The following is a 17137-nucleotide window of genomic DNA, read 5'->3' on the forward strand; positions in this document are numbered from 1 at the left end:
ATTCCCAGTGAATGGCACTAGCTATTAAAAAACCACACTTCTGAGGAACAGAGAAACGGAAAGAAACACAGGGCGGAAGAAAGAAGAAACCATGAAAAGGTGAACATGGCAGGCAGCAGAGATGGCAGAAATAGGGGGGAAGATCAGAAGAATCAGAAGAGATATCAAGAGCAGCCAGAGCCATACAATGACAGAAGCAAAGAGATAAGATTGTTCCAAAAGGGTATCAAACCATTTAGATTTCTTAGCCCCTAATGAACCAACAACCAGGGGTAATCGTGCAGCATGCAGAGAAAACAGTGATATAGTCAAGAGTGTGATATGAAGAACAGCCTCCCAGAGATACCCACACTCTCATTCCTGGAATCCATTGCTATATCGTGTTTTGTGGCAAAAGGGACTGCAGATATAATCAAGTGGTAGATTTAAAATAAGGAGATTATCCTAGGTTATCTGGGTGGACCCATTCTAACATGAGCCCTAAAAGCAGAAAAGTTTTCCCAGCTGGAGTCAGACAGATGGGGCAGGAGAGGAAGTCAGAGACTCCAAGGGAGAGAACAATGTAATATGTTGTTGGTGGCTCTGAGACCTAAGGGCCAAATGCAGGAATGGGACAGAATCCTCCAGAAGCTAAGAACACTCCAGCAGGCAAGGAAACAAGGACCTCAGTCCTGCAATCACAATGAACTGAATTCTGCATGGACTGAGAAGCAGATTCTTCCCAGAGCCTCCAGATAAGAGGTCAGTCTGCCAACATTTTGATCCTGCCCTTCTGAGACCCAAAAGTGAGACCAACCAAGGCGACATGGACATGTGACCAAGAGAAATGTGAGATAATACATTTGTGCTGTTTAAGTCACTAAGTTTGTGCTAATTTGTTGCGGCAACAATAGGAAACCAATACAAAGAGTAACCACAGTCTGGATAGTCCTATACTATAAAGCTGGAAGCAGCCCAGACAATATACATCAACACTCTGAGTTGTGGGACATGCTAAATGAAAAAGCAACCTGGGACCTATCATGTAAAAAGATATGCACCTAAAAAAAAAAGAAAAAAAAAGATATGCACCTCTATAAGTATAATTCAGCACTCTGTACAGTTCAGGGCAGGAAAGCTTTCCTCGGATGCTTCAACTAAGCACGTAGCTGTAGGGTAGTAAGTGTACTTGGTCCATATAAAATCATATGGTAATTGGTAGCTTATAAACAAAATAATGTAGCAATAGGCTAGCACTGTGTGTAAAAATCATTCCACAATGAGAATTCCAAAAGTTTGCTAATAGACCTCAGAAAGTATGTGTACCTTTGGTAGAATGCCAGGATTTTTATAAGCAAATGTAGCTCATGTCACATATCTTGTAAGGACTTTTTACTCCACCATTTGTTTATTCAAATATTTATTTTTTTCACATTGTTTTCCATTTACTCACTTAATAAATGTTAATGAGGCCTACCACATATCCACCCCTTGCTGGGCAGGTTTCTGAAGTACACAAACTGACATGTTTTCTAATGTCTAGGACAGTGAGACACAACACAAGCAGCTGATGATGAAAACAGATGATGAAAATAACTCACAGCTACAATCTATAAAATAATGCTATAGTTTTTTCAGATAATCCATTTCTGAATATTATCTTTGCTCTGACCAGTTTTTAGAGTATGTGCAAATGAATCTGTTCTATTTTGGCAAGCTTCCAAATGTTGCTCCTAGTAAATGCCCTAGGAGAAAGCAGAATGAAGACAGGCAAATTGCTTTTCTCCATGCTAATTCTGCAGGGACCCATGAAACAGGAGCTTGGCAATAAATGATGCCTGCAAAGAGTGAGGCAATAAAGGGCCAGCTCAGACCACCAGCTCCTGGACCCCCTAATATTCTGTACCTTCACTAACACCACCACAGATCCAACCTCTTAGAATAAAGTTATGTGACTGCTAAACAGCTCAGGGGATGTTCTGTTGCCAAACATAGGCCTGTGCAAACAGGTCCTGGAGCATTTTTAACTATTGGCCAGTCTTCTAAAGATTTCATCTACATGAAATCAGGTTGGGATTTAAATTGTAGTCTAACATTAACAATACTAATTTTTAATATTTCTTATGCACAGAATTGTGTTAAAAGTTAAACATTAAGGAAAACTTAAGGGAAATTATATGGTTTAGTATCACATTTTCAGAAGTAACTTCCTTTTCTAGCAATGAAGTATATCCTCCTTCATCAAAAGACTCTAGCACATGAAATAAAGTATCTGGGATTTGTTTCAAAAATTTCCAGTGTGTTTATCTGGTGGGGGGAAAGGAGGTGTCTGTAGATGAGACAAGATTACATTGATAATTAATAAACCTAGATGACAGGGGGATGCCCAAGTGGCTCAGCTGGTTAAGCATCCAACTCTTGGTTTTTGGCTCAGGTCATGATCTCAGGATTCTGGGCTCTCTGCTAAGCAGGTAATCTGCTTGTCCCTCTGACTCTCCCACTCCATTGGTGCACGTGCGTGCACCGTGTGTGTGCACGCTCTCTCTCTTAAATAAATAAAATCTTAAAAAAAACAAAAACAAAAATCTAGATGACAGGGTATTCATTAGATGCATATATTTGAACTTCCTACAATAGAAAGTTAAATAAACAAGACTCCAGTACAAATTCAAACCTCAAAACAATTTAATGGAAGTAAAATAAAATACTGGGGAGAGAAAAGCAATGAAGTGATAAAAATAACCTCTTGCTCATTATACATCAGTTATTTAAAATTATTGATTATTCTCATACTTGCTATAAATAATCAATAACTTTAAATAGCCAGGTGTATAATCTGACGAACCACTGTATTAGTGACACAGAAACAACAGACAATATCTGTCGCACCAGAGAAGAATATTTTCTAAAAAGTCAAAAAACAAAACTGGGGCAAACAAAAACAAAAACAAAAACAAAACTGGGGCAATGGCGGTTTTGGCCTTTAATTACACAATCCTCTCATTAAAAAAGAAAAGCCACCAATGACAGAGAGAGAAGAGGAGGGTGGGAGGGAGAGAGAGAAATGCCACACTACACTCTACTGGATGTATCATAACCATTATTCACTATCAGATACTTATTGAGCACCCACTACGTGCAAACAGTGGGGCAAGGCAGTGGGGACCATAAAAAGTATATAGAACAGGATTTTTGTCTTTAGGGAGAACTTTCTATGGTTTTAGAAAAGCAAGTGGATTGAACATTTATTACTTCACCTTTAAAATGAAAACAAAAAGCAAACTGCAGGATCTTGGTTAGGGTCAGTCCACATTTGGTATCATGGCTTGAATCTAGCTGCACCTATAGTACATAAATTGATGCTTACATTCTCAGGTCAGTAAAAAGAGCTTACTCTATTGTAGTTAGGAATATGCAAAGGGTATAATGATTTTACAACATTTTAATTAAAAAAACAATTTTTAATTTAAAAAACAGTAAAATATAAATATTTCTACCTGGGTTCCCTACTCCCCACACACCCTAAACTTCTTGCTGGTCCTTGTAGAGCCTATTCTCTCACACCTCTAGCCTGTTGTATAAGCTCTATCTGAAGCTTCATTCATTCATCTAAAAAATACTTTTAAGCACCTACAATGAGCCAGATGTTGTTCTAGGCACAGAGACTAGAGCAGTAAACAATACAGACAAACATCTCTGCCCTAATGGAGCTCATATTCTAGTTTCTGAAATGTCTCCTCATATCCTCCCATCTACTCTGTGGACTCCTAAACAAGATTTCTGTGGTGGAAACTGCCTTGAATCTACCTACTTCCTCTGACCATCACCTTCAACACTTGTGGCAAAAGCGGGGCAGGTGTGTGTGTGTGTGTGTGTGTGTGTGTGTGTGTGTGCGCGCGCGCACGCTAATTTGCTTGCCTATGTTTCTCTAGCACCTACCCATAGCAGCTAGCACATAGAAGAAACTTAACTATTTAATAAATAAGTTGATTATCAATTTAAAGCATTCCTACACATTTGATCCACTTTTATTAAACTAATAATACACAACAGTATATTAACACAGAAGTAATTCTCTTCTCAGCTTAATACCTATTTAGCTGAAAGATTTTCAAGATATTAAGCCATTAATTATTGTTTACACATTAGGTTTTACATTTTTAAAATGAAGTCCCAAACTGACATATTCTTTTACTTCATTCATGTCAATAAATTTAATACCATGCTGATGACTATAAATAGACCAAAACAAGCAGAACAAATACTAAACATGCCATTCTCATAACTCTCGTTTCTAGATGGTAAGTGCAAGCATATTTTTTTCAGGCACTGTAGCAAATAAACCAGCTGTCTCTGCCCAAAATAACTATGGTTCAAAAGCAGACATGGCCCTGACTGACCCACCTCCACGCCTTCTGATGAGACTACTTCTTATACAACAAATATAGGTCAACTCAATTAAAGTAATCTTCAAGAAGTCAACCAAATTTTATCACTGTGTCAAATACCACTTGAAATTAACTGTTCATCAACACATGATTGGAACTGCTTTCTACAAACACTATTGTATATTATTCCTTATAATAATATACTCTAAGGGCATGCTTTTAATAAGTGTGATAGTCTTTTCAACTGCTTTGTTTTATCCACATCTTGTTAAAACAAAGTCTACCAGTAGAGGGGACTGGGAGGTATCATACAAAGGACACCAGAAGCAATCAGGTACTTGAAAACTTTTTGAGGATGATTATGACATTGAGCATAGCTACACACCACACTGTATTCTCACTTACATGTGCAAACTAGCAAGTTCCTTGCTGAAACTGCTTGCCGCCAAATGTAACCTTCATTTCCAATATTTAAAGTAACTTGCAGCCCAATGAACCATGGACCCTTCTGTGCTGTTCTCTCCCTCTACCCTCTTCGATTCCATCAGCAGACTTTACCTTGGGGGGTGACTGCTGAAGTTTGTTGGTATTTCCTGAATGCTGCAGTCTTAGAGCCCGGGGGATAAATTCAGGTGCCAGTGGATTCAACACATATGTCTTCTTGAGTTCTAAAGCCTCTAGCTGAGCTTTGATCTGTTCAAAAGTGATTCCGTGTAGGCTATTATTGTCATGACACAGGGCAATAAATCGCTCCCAAAATTTCCTACAGAAAAGATTTAGAAGATCAGTTTACAATTTCAGTGGATAAGATCACAGAAATGAACATAAGCAACTATAGATAATTTCAAATTCACTCTTCCCACCCCAAATGCTCAGATGAAACATTTATACATGATTCAGGTATAATCTTTCCACCAGATCACAAGACTCCATAGTTTGATTCTGAAACTATAGTTATGTCTAATATTGTAGAAAATACAAACTATGTTCTCAATTAATTTGGGCTAATCAATACAAGTAATGTGGTCAATGCTCATCTAGAATTATAGTTTTGTTATCCACATAGTAAGTAAGGATTTCAAAACTGATGCTAGCTTATTTTACAGATGATTTTTATTTCTAGACATATATACATATATATATATATATATATATAATACACACACACACACACACACACACACATACATAAAACAGACTAATTTGAATTATAGGGCCAAATTAGTCTGGTGCTGGATGACTAAGAAAAGCCAACTCAGGACATAAATCTCAGCCACAAAGTAGATAATCCTCATGGAAGATGCTTTTTTTTAAGATTTTATTTTTTTGACAGAGAGAAAGAGAGAGCACAAGCAGGGGGAAGGGCAGGCAGAGGGAGAGGGAGAAGCAGGTTCCCTGTAGAGCAGGGAGCCCAAAGTGGGGTTCAATCCTAGGACCTTTGAGCTGAAGGCAAACTCTTAAATCAACTGAGTCACCCATGTATCCTCCTCATAGAAGATTCTTAAGAAATAACTATCTTTTTCTCTTACTTAACAGATGCCTGTCATAAGCACAACTTATTAACTAAGAGAGTTAAATTAATTATGAAAAATACAGGAAATTGGAATGCCAATTTTAATGTTGATTATTTCCTAATCACATTAATAAATACTAAAGGAGAAAAATACATTCAAAACTTTGTTGCAGTTGCTGCTATTTTCCTTCAGTTTTAAAAACTGATCTCCAAAAAAATAAAAATAAAAAATAAAAATAATAAAAATAAAAACTGATCTCCAAATATTAAAAATATTAAATATATATTACAAAAGAACATAATTTTAATTTAAATGACTATTATAAATATATAGGCCTATCTTTAATATGAGATTCAAATAATGTTTTATTATGGTATAAAAAAATGTATGATATGATTTCTTCCCACATTGGTATTCTTGTGTCCAGGTAGACAAGAAGTAATCAAGATAGCTTCAAGAAGCATAAATGAAAAGGTTTATATTATAGAAGTTAGTATATGAATGGGAATTGGGTTATTAATATATTCATAAAACTTTGCAGGGTTTAATTTTGAACTGTTTCTCTTACATATGCCTTTCCTACTTTTTTAAAGTTTAAGAAATATGTCCAAAAAAAATTCAGGCTTATATGTCAACAACAGGAAGAGTGAAAGTATTATAAAATATTAAATATGTATTTCTCACAATAAGATACAACAGTCTTTCAGCTACAGGAAGTATGCATTGCTAAGAAATGTCCACTAAAAGCTACCCTTTATTTTTATTAAGAACCCTTCTGGGGGTGCCTGGATGGTTCAGTTGGTTAAGAGTCAGACTCTTGGGTTTCACCTAATTCTTGGTTTTGGCTCAGGTCATGATCTCAGGGTCATGAGATGGAGCCCCATGACAATCTCCACACTCAGTGCAGAGACTGCTTGTCCCTCTCCCTCCCCATCTGCCTCTTCCTGCTGCCCCTCTCCCCCCCACCCCCCCCACCACACACACACCCTCTCAAATAAATAAAATCCTTTTAAAGAAAAAATAACCCTTCTGAAGGAATCAAGGCTTTTTGCTTTTTTTTTTTTTTTTTTTTTTTTATGATAAGCACACAGTGAGAGAGAGAGAGAGGCAGAGACACAGGCAGAGGGAGAAGCAGGCTCCATGCACCGGGAGCCTGACATGGGATTTGATCCTGGGTCTCCAGGATCGCGCCCTGGGCCAAAGGCAGGCGCCAAACCGCTGCGCCACCCAGGGATCCCGGAATCAAGGCTTTTTAAATCACAGTCTGATAGTTAAAGAATTATCTTTAATATAGCACTCAAGAGCTGAAATCCATAAACTTTCCCATACTTTTGATTTAAAAAGCCACAATATTCAACTGAATATTCAATGTGAATATTTACCAACATGATTCCACGTGCTATATTTAAATGTAGTTTCTTTGGTCTGATAAAGTATTAATTTCATAAAATGGCATTTCATATTTGGGTTGAAATTCAAGACACACCAAAACACAGAGAGAATGGACTGGCTTTTATTCTCAGCTTCTAATACCGATTTTTATAGCATATTTTCATTTACAGCTTATGTGGCCAAGATGCTAGAACTTGTTCTATGTTCAAGCTGCTTTTTTGACTCGAAGCTCTATTCCCATGCCACCCTCACTGACCTCAACTGCACTGAGCAAGAGCTGAACTAACACAGGGTTCAGAAGAACCTTCAAACAACCCCCAGTTCAGGAGAAGCCAGTGGCTCAGTGACAGTCTTTGTCTACAAGATCCCAAGAATTTCAAAGCAGCAGACTTAGAGCTGAAAGGACACCATTTCAGAACAATAAACACAATAAGTTAAACTAGTTCTGAAAGCTCCATTTTAAATCTCACTTATCCTCTGACTGGCCCACTGGTATGGTGAGGTGGTCAAGTATGTGGATTCAGAACTACACACTCTGGGGTTTTCGTAGGGGCTCTGACATTCAGGAGCTGTGTAACTTCAAGCAGTTCAATAACTTAATCTCTTTGTAGCTCAATTTCCTCATGTGTAAAATAAGGCACCAATAGTATTCATATTATTTTCTCACTTTTAAACTTTCAGAGAAATATATTTTTCCCTTCAAAAATTCTTAAAAATCCTCCTTTTCTCTCTTCATAATGGCTCTTTCAGAGATTATTCATACACACAGCCCTTGAACTCCTCAATACTTTAATAAAATATTATCTATGGCATTATGAGGCATTTCTGAACACATAACTGAAAGATTACTTGAGAATGAAGATAATCCTTCATTTCTATGATTATTTATAGGCGAGACCAATTCTCAGGCCCCTCCCTAAATTTTTCATATATTATTGATAATAACAACTTGGGCTAGAAAACCCAAGTGTGTTTCTACATACTATAATTACAAGCATTTCAAAGAACATAACCTTACTTTTAATCACTGCATGAACAAAGTTTGGTTTTGTTTCTATGCTAACCTGGCTTCTAGGATCATTGATAAAACAATGAAAGATCACTTGGTATGTTTAAGTTAGAGAGTGAGTATCTATTCGTGCATTTATATATATATCACTACATATATATGAAATATGATTACATCTCACTGAGCAAATGGCATCTATTAAGAAATTCAGTTCACAGAAAGACCTCCTCCAAACACTGATTTAGAGAAATGTTATGACTCCTCTCTGGCTCTCCCCATTCAGTGTAGATTTATACAAACACATTCATCACTTTCTGGGAAAGGCAGAGTAACCCAGAGAGAAGAGCTTAGGTTTTAAAGTCAATGTGACATCTGTTTCAGTGAACCATTCAATAGGTATATGACCGTGGGCAGTAATTTAAACTCTTTGAATCAGGCAGCCCATTTAAAATGCCAATAAAATTCCCACATTGCAGGGTTGTTGGGATGACTGAATAAGGCTAAGTGTGCAAAGCACTTAACGAAGCACCTGGCAAGAGAAAACTGTCAGTAAACATCAGCTACTATATTAATATTTGTTGGTTTGGTAAGCTGGAGAGAGAGAAGTTCACTACATTCACATCAGGTTAATAGATAAATTCTGTTTAAAAATACAAAAAAGATTATATAATAGTTGCCTTCTAAACTGGTATACTATACACAGTAATTATTCCTTGAAATTTTAATTAATATTTAGAAATATCATATTAGTTTTTCATAAATATTGAATAGGACATGGTGGGGGGATGATTAACTCAAACTACAAAGAATTCATTCCTCTGTTATTATAGTACCTAAGAATCATATATGACCTCCCAAGTTTACTTGTATTATGAGATTAAATTAATTTCTAATAAAATTAGAAAGATTATAGTACAAATATCCATACACTTCAACTATTAGCTCTCAGAGCCATTATTAAACTGTCCAAATAACACAGATAATCAGCAATCCAAATTAGCTATTAAGTTATATTTTTTCTCCCTACACAATATATTTAACCTCTCTGAAAATATTTTGCCTAGCTTATAAATTAACTTGCAGCTCTTAATACACTCCAGCTTAGTAGCAAGAAATAAGTAACCAGTAGACCTGGCTTCGAGTTAAAAATTAGCCCCAGATAATTCTGACAGCATGGCCTCAGAAAGAATTATTCACCTATTTGCTCTAAGAAAATAGCAATTTATGTCAGAGAAGCGGTGAAAAACGCTGATCTCTTGGAATTCATCGCATAATACAACTATACAGAAAGGGATAATGGTTTAAAAAAAATATTCATATTGATAAATGTTTGGAGTCACTTACAAAAAAAAAAAGAGTCCAAAACAAGTTTGGCTCAAGGCTACTGTTATACAATCTGTTTATTCCTCCACAGTTTCTAATTTGTTTTTTTTTCCCCCTAGTTTTTAATATGTTGTTCTATTTTATATGTGTTTTAATCTATTAAATTCTAATCAAACTGTATATATTTTTCAAATGACAAATATGAACAAAAATGGTAAAATATCACAGCAATAGTCTAACCAAATATGCTTTCAATGAATTATAAAGTATCTAAAGTAAAATTCTCAGGAGAGAAGCCAAATTATTAGATCTAGTTTTACTCATTTGGAACATGGAATTAATATATTCTCTTTCTCAACTTTTTGTCATTAGTGGCTAAAGATGAACAGAAATCTCCCTTGTAAGTATGAAATTATACACATCTTGGGGCACCTGGGTGGCTCAGTCAGTTAAGCATCTGCCTTCAGCTCAGGTCATGATCTCAGGGTCCTGGGATTCAGCCCCGCATCAGGCTCCCGTTCAGTGGTGTCTGTTTCTCCCTCTGCCACCCCCCCCCCAAATAATTAATAAAATCCTTTTTTAAAAAAGATATTTTACAATAGGACTGTTCAGCTATGCATAAATAAGTCATGGTGCATTTAAGTTTTGTGGGGTTTTTCTTTTAAATAAAAAGATTGTTTTTATAACATAACCATAAATTTAAAATATTTGATTCCTTTGTTAATGGTTTTCCCCTTACAAAGTATATTAACTTCTCTTGGAGTCTTAAATTCTAATACATACAGATTATTATTATTAAACATCCCAGTTGTCTCCCTTCCCATAGAATTTTTCTTTCTGCTGAAACAGGAAAACAGACAATAAAATACTGCCCTATCTATATTGCAATAAAAAATTTGGTTTAAAAAGGCCACTTCCTAACAGCTCTGTCTACTTTAATTCTAACATATCAAAAAGAAATAATTATTCAAGGCATATTCAGGACTCTCTACATCACTTATTACTATCTGAATTCACTTTGACAGGTCCTAGAATATTTCCACAACTTTAAGTAATCCCTAGTGTATTTCTTTTTCGTAAAAGAGTATAGATTATAAATTTCTGTTCAATTGTTTTTTTTTTTTTTGCTAATGATAACATAATTTTCAACACTACAAAGAACAAGTCTTATATTACTGGCTAATAGCTAAAATTTAACAATTAAAACTCTGATTAAGAGGTATAACTCGTAAGTGTGTAATTTCTTATTTTGATATTTTATCAACATTTTAGTAGAAATAGCTCCTTATGACTATAATCTACTAGCAACACGATCCAAAGATAAGTATAACTACTCCTAACCTCCTTAATTTTAAGATCTTCTGGATTAACCAAACATGAAGAATCACTTACACTGAGAAGCCCTGAGAGAAAATAAGTAGAGAAGGAAATTCACCAAAAACAAGCTAAAACAATAATGAAAGGGGGAAAAAAAATGAAAGATTATCAATGTAAAATTCAGTTTCCATCAAAAATACACATGTACACAAAACCACCTGAGGACCCTTGCACATGTGGTTCCCTCTTTCTGGAGCACTTTTCCCCCAGATATCAGCATAGCTCACTACCCTCACTTCAAAGTCAGCTTCTCAGTGAGGGATGCTCTGACCATGCTACATAAATCACAAAATAGCCTACCACACCCCCATCACTCCTAATTCCCCTTAATGTTCTATTTCTCTTTCACTGAACTTACCATGTATAAGACTATAGGGTATTCTTATTTTATTTATTCTCAATCTTCCTCTGTAAATATAAAACCCACAAAGGCAGAGATTTTATTCATTTTTGTTCACTTATGTATTTAGTGGCTAGAAAAGTGCTTAGAACATAGTGGACACGCAGGAAATATCTGTTAAGTCATGGCTAAATGAATGAATACATAATTATGAATATAATGAATAGATCCAGAGCAATATATTTTTGTATTCCTACTGGATATAAGGTAAAATTGAACCCAATTTTAATTAGCCAACAGGTCATACAAAATAAGTATATACATAAGGATGCAAATCATTCTACATTTTCTCCCTTTAATGTCTTAATCAGTAACACACAATTACCTGCATCTTCCAATAGAGCACAGAGCAATGGGATCACCCACCACAGCAACCAGGGATTGTGCTCTTGTGATGGCAGTGTTTAGAAGTTTATAGTTCGATAAAAAACCATAATCTAAATCCTCTGTAGAATCTTCCAGCAGTTGCTCTTTCTTTTTAATTGGTGTCTGTTTATGTTTACAAGTATGCCTTGTACGTACTGTACTAAGAAATAGAACTCTGAATTGTTTTCCTATTAAAAAAGAAAAACAAATAAAAGACTTAAGATTGTTATTTTGAACCACTCACATAATAAAAGCATTTCAGTTTTAAATGTTATTGCTAAGTAATGGGTGTCAGTGAGGATGTGGAGAAACTGAAACTCTTGTGTCCTGCAGGTGGAAATATAAAATGGTATGTTAAACACTATGGAAAAGTAGTATGGCAGCTCCTAAAACAATCACACATAAAACTAATACACAGAATTACCACAGCATCCAGCAATTCCACTTCCGAGCATCTACCCAAAAGAACTGAAAGAAGGATCTCAAACAGATACTAATATACTCATGTTTATAACAGCATTAGTCGCAGAGGCAAAAGGTAGAAGTAACCCAAGTGTCCATCAATAGATGAATGTAAACAAAATGTGGTATATACATACCATGGAATATCACTCAGCCTTAAAAAGGAAGGGCATTCTGACACACGCTACAACGTGAATGAACCCTGATACCATTAGGCAAAATAAGGGAGTCACAAAAGGACAAATACCATTGGACCACACTTCATAAGGTCCCTAGAGTAGTCAAATCCATAGGCAGAAAGTAGAATGGTGGTTGCTAGGGGCTGCAGGGAGGAGGGAAGTGGAACAAGGACTTATAATTTAATGGGTACAGAGTTTCTGGAAATGGACAATGGTGATGGTTGCACAATGTGAAAGTACTTAATGCCAATGACCTGTGGCATTTTATGTATTTTTGAACTGGAGAGATACTTTCAGAATGAACACATAAAAACGCTAAAAATAATTTTATTAAAATTCTTAAAATATTATTGCTGGAACCAGCCTTAGTGATTGTCTCGTCTAAGGTCCTGCTCAATACAAGGACCCTTCTTTGAAGCAGTCATCTAACCTTTCACTAACAAAGGTAGACACAACTGATTCCATAGGGAAGGCTGAGATTCTAGTTTGCACATTTTTTTAATGCTCTTTATTATAGTAACACATCTATTCACTCATTCTATGACAAATCTACAAATTTCTGAATACAGTTTTAGTATCAATCTTTCATCTTCTCTCCCTAGGCCAAACAACCCAGGTTCTTTCAATCATTTCTTACTTCCATGTGGCAGTTTCTAGACAATTACCTATCCTAGGTCTCCTTTGGGTGTTTCCTACCTTACTGGTAATATTCCTTCTAACTGCAAGCCCAAATATCCACTCTCACCACTACTATTTAACATAGTACTGGAAGTCTTGGCCTCAGTAACCTGACAACAAAAAGAAATAAAAGGCATCCAAATCGGCAAGAATGAGCCCAAACTTTCACTATTTGCAGACAACATGATATTCTATGTACAAAACTCAAAAGATTCCACCAAAATATTGCCAGAATACATGAATTCAGCAATGTCACAGGATATAAAATTAAAATCAAAGTGCAGAAATCTGTTGCATTTCTATACACCAAAATGAAGCAGCAGAAAAAGAAATAAAAATCGACACCATTTGCAATTGCAACAAAAACCATAAGATATCTAGGAATAAACCTAACTAAAGAGGTAAAAGATCTGTACTCTGAAAACTACAGAGCACTTATGAAAGAAACTGAAGAGAACACAAAGAAATGGGAAAAAATTCCATGCTCATGGACTAGAAGAACAAACACTGTTAAGATGTCTATACTACCCAAAACAATCTACACATTTAATGCAATCCCTATCAAAATACTACCAACATTTTTCACAGAGCTAGAACAAACAACCCTAAAATCTATAGGGAACCACAAAAGACCTCAAATAGCCAAAGCAATTCTGAAAAAGAAAAAACTGGAGGCATCACAATTCCAGATTTCAAGCTATATTACAAAGTGGTAGTCATCAAGACAGTATGGTGCTAGCACAAAAACAGACACAGATCAACGGAACGGAATAGAAAAGGCAGAAATGGACCCAAAACTTTATGGTCAACTAATCTTTGACAAAGCAGGAAAGAATATCCAATGGAAAAAAGAGTCTCTTCAACAAATGGTGTTGGGAAAACTGGACAGCAACATGTAGAAGAGTAAAACTAGACTACTTTCTTCCACCAGATGCAAAAATAAATTCAAAATGGGTGAAAGACCTAAATGTGAGACAAGAAGTCATCAAAATTCTAGAGGAGAACATAGGCTGCAACCTCTTTCATCTTGGCTGTAGCAACTTCTTACTAGACATGTCACCAAGGAAAGGGAAACAAAAAACAAAAATGCACCAATGGAGCTTAATCAAGATAAACAGCTTCTGCACAGCAGAGGAAAACAACAAAATTAATAGGCAACCTATAGAATGGGAAAAGATATTTGAAAATGACATACTGGATACAAGGTTAATATCCAAAATCTATAAAGAACTTATCAAACTCGACACCCAAAAAACAAATAATCCTGTTAAGAAATGGGCAGAAGACATTAATAGATGCTTTTCTAAAGAAGACACATGAAAAGATGCTCAACATCACTCATTGGGGAAATACAAACAAAAACCATGATGATGGGGCATCTGGGTCGCTCAGCCAGTTAAGTGTTCTACCCTTGGTTTTAGCTAAGGTCATGATCACAGGGTCATGGGATCAAGCCCCACATTGGGCTCTGTGCTCAGCATGGAGTCTGCTTGAGATTCTCTCCTTTTCCCTCTCCTTCCCCCTCTGTCCCTCTTCCCCACTTGCACATACATATTCTCTAAAATAATTAAAAAAAAAAAAAAAAAAAGAAACAGCAAGAAAAAGAGAATCAAAACTAGGGACACCTAGGTGGCTCAGCAGTTGAGCATCTGCCTTTGGTTCAGGGTATTATCCCGGAGTCCCAGGATCAAACCCCACATTGGGCTCCCTGCAAGGAGCCTGCTTCTCCCTCTGTCTTTGTCTCTGCCTCTCTCTCTCTGTGTCTCTCATGAATAAATAAATAAAATCTTAAAAAAAAAAAATCAAAACCATGATGAGATACTTCCTCGCATCTGTCAGAATGGCTAAAATTAACAACACAAGAAACAACAGGTATTGGCAAGGATGAAGAGAAAGGGGAACCCTCTTGAACTGCTGGTAGGAATACAAACTGATGCAGCCACTCTGGAGAACAGAATGGAGATTCCTTAAAAAAAAACAAAACAAAAAAAAAAAACTTCCCAATGATCTAGCAATTGCACTACTAGGTATTTACCCAAAGAAATACAAAAATACAGATTTGAAGGGGGTACATGCATCCCGATGTTTATAGCAACATTATCAACAACAGTCAAACTATGAAGAGAGCCCAAATGCCCATCAAACTGAGGAGTGGATAAAGAAGATGTGGTATACATAAACATGGATGGAGAGAGAGAGAGAGAGAAATATTATTCCTCCATGTCATTTGGAATGACATGGATATAAAAGTAGAATATATTATGCTAAGTGAAATTAAGCCAATCACAGAAAGACAAATATCATATGACTTCACTCAAGTGTGGAATTTAAGAAACAAAACAGGTGAACATGTGGGAAGGGAAGACAGAAAGGAAAGAGAGAGAAACAAATCATAAGAGACTCTTAATGACAGAGAACAAAACTGAGGGTTGATGGCAGGAGGTGGATGGGGGATGGTCTAGATGGGTGATGGGGACTAAGGAGGGCACTTGTGATGAGCACTGGGTGTTGTATGTAAATGATGAATCACCCATTTTTACTCCTGAAACCAATATTAAACTATATTTAACTAACTAAAATTTAAATAAAAATTGAAACAAATGCCCAAATTCTGTGGAATCTGGACAACACATGGTATATTGGAGCTATTTTCTCCCCATTATCTAGAAATTATATTATTCTTACTATGTATATTCCCATGAAACCTAAAAATATAATTGTACTAAACTTTTCCACCACTCACATGATAGTGTTGCTTCATATATTTAAAAACACGAACTCGGGGCACCTGGGTGGCCCAGTCAGTTAAGCATCTGACTTCTGTTCAGGTCATGAGCTCAGGGTCCTGGAATCAAGCCCTGTATAGGTCTCCACAATTAGCAGGAAGTCTGCTTGTCCTTCTCCCTCTCCCTCTGCCCTACCCTCCCCCTCAATAACCAAGATTTTTTTTTTAATTATAAAAAATAAAAATAAAAGCACAAACTCAAATCAACTAATTACATAAAGGCAATTTAAATGAGCTCCTGGTAACTATCCACTTAGGAAAGTCTATAGGTAAAAAACAATCTGTGCCTTTAAAAATGCATTTAAACAGAATATACTTGATGGGTACAAGTTTTTAAAAATCTTTATGAACAAACTGGTCTTCAGATGTAGTATACTGACAGTAGGTGTTGTATACTAGTATGATTTATAACTAATGCACGCAGATGTAGTGTGTGGCATTCACACAAATCGTCACTGAAAAATTCCATTTGTTCCTACTTCTTTTATTTGAATATAAAAATTTAATAAACATGTAAATGAGCCTGATCTGTAATTGCCAAATTTGACATTAAAGAACTTGGTATGAAATGAATACACAATTGCTTGTCCAGAAAAAAGATCTTGAGAATTAAAAATCAAATGTGCACATACTTAAGATGTAAGCATCTAAATAACTTAATTAATACTTACCTTGAACATTTAGCACCCTTTCTACATTAACATCAGATAATCTCTTTTTTCGAAGTTCAGCACGTATCCTAAACACTTGATCAGCATATGGAGTCACCACACCAATACTGCCATCATCCAACTTCCCCCATGCTACTGGCCACTTCCTTCTCAACTCTTCTACTCGTTCCACCACTTCGAATACCTTTAAACAAACATACATATGCATATTAAAGATATGCAAGTGTTTGGAGAAAAGAAATGGTAACTGAAACAGATGTATAAAGGATGCCATTTTAGCAAATGTCATTTAAAAACTACCTCTAAATACGAGTAATGCTTTGCAGATATGAACACAGTGAGAAAAATTTTATGTACATTTTAAACTGTAAAATTCTACCTAAGTGAAATGCACCTAGTGAAAAGATGAATATCAGAGACAATGTAAATGGGCGATTGGCCCTTACCCTTCATCCAGCATCCATTCTTTTTTTTTTTTTTTTTAAGTTTTTATTTATTTATTCATGAAAGACACACAGAGAGAGAGGCAGAGACACAGGCAGAGGGAGAAGCAGGCTCCATGCAGGGAACCTGACGTGGGACTCGATCCCGGGACTCCAAGATCACACCCTGGG

The 17137-nt window shown here is 36.0% G+C and overlaps 1 protein-coding gene across 5 annotated transcripts in view; it reads right to left on the reverse strand.

Moving 5' to 3' along the window:
• HELZ (helicase with zinc finger) overlaps positions 1–17137 on the reverse strand; it is a 166032-nt gene that overhangs the window by 44767 nt on the left and 104128 nt on the right. For all 5 annotated transcript variants that reach the window (XM_025436755.3, XM_025436751.3, XM_025436752.3 and 2 more), the window contains 3 exons: positions 16524–16707; positions 11708–11936; positions 4926–5130 (listed from right to left, as the gene is read on the reverse strand). In XM_025436755.3, the coding sequence (XP_025292540.1) occupies positions 4926–5130; positions 11708–11936; positions 16524–16707 (618 nt within the window). The remainder of the gene's footprint in view (positions 1–4925; positions 5131–11707; positions 11937–16523; positions 16708–17137) is intronic.

Source organism: Canis lupus, chromosome 9, assembly GCF_003254725.2.
Source record: "Canis lupus dingo isolate Sandy chromosome 9, ASM325472v2, whole genome shotgun sequence".
Taxonomy (NCBI): domain Eukaryota; kingdom Metazoa; phylum Chordata; class Mammalia; order Carnivora; family Canidae; genus Canis; species Canis lupus.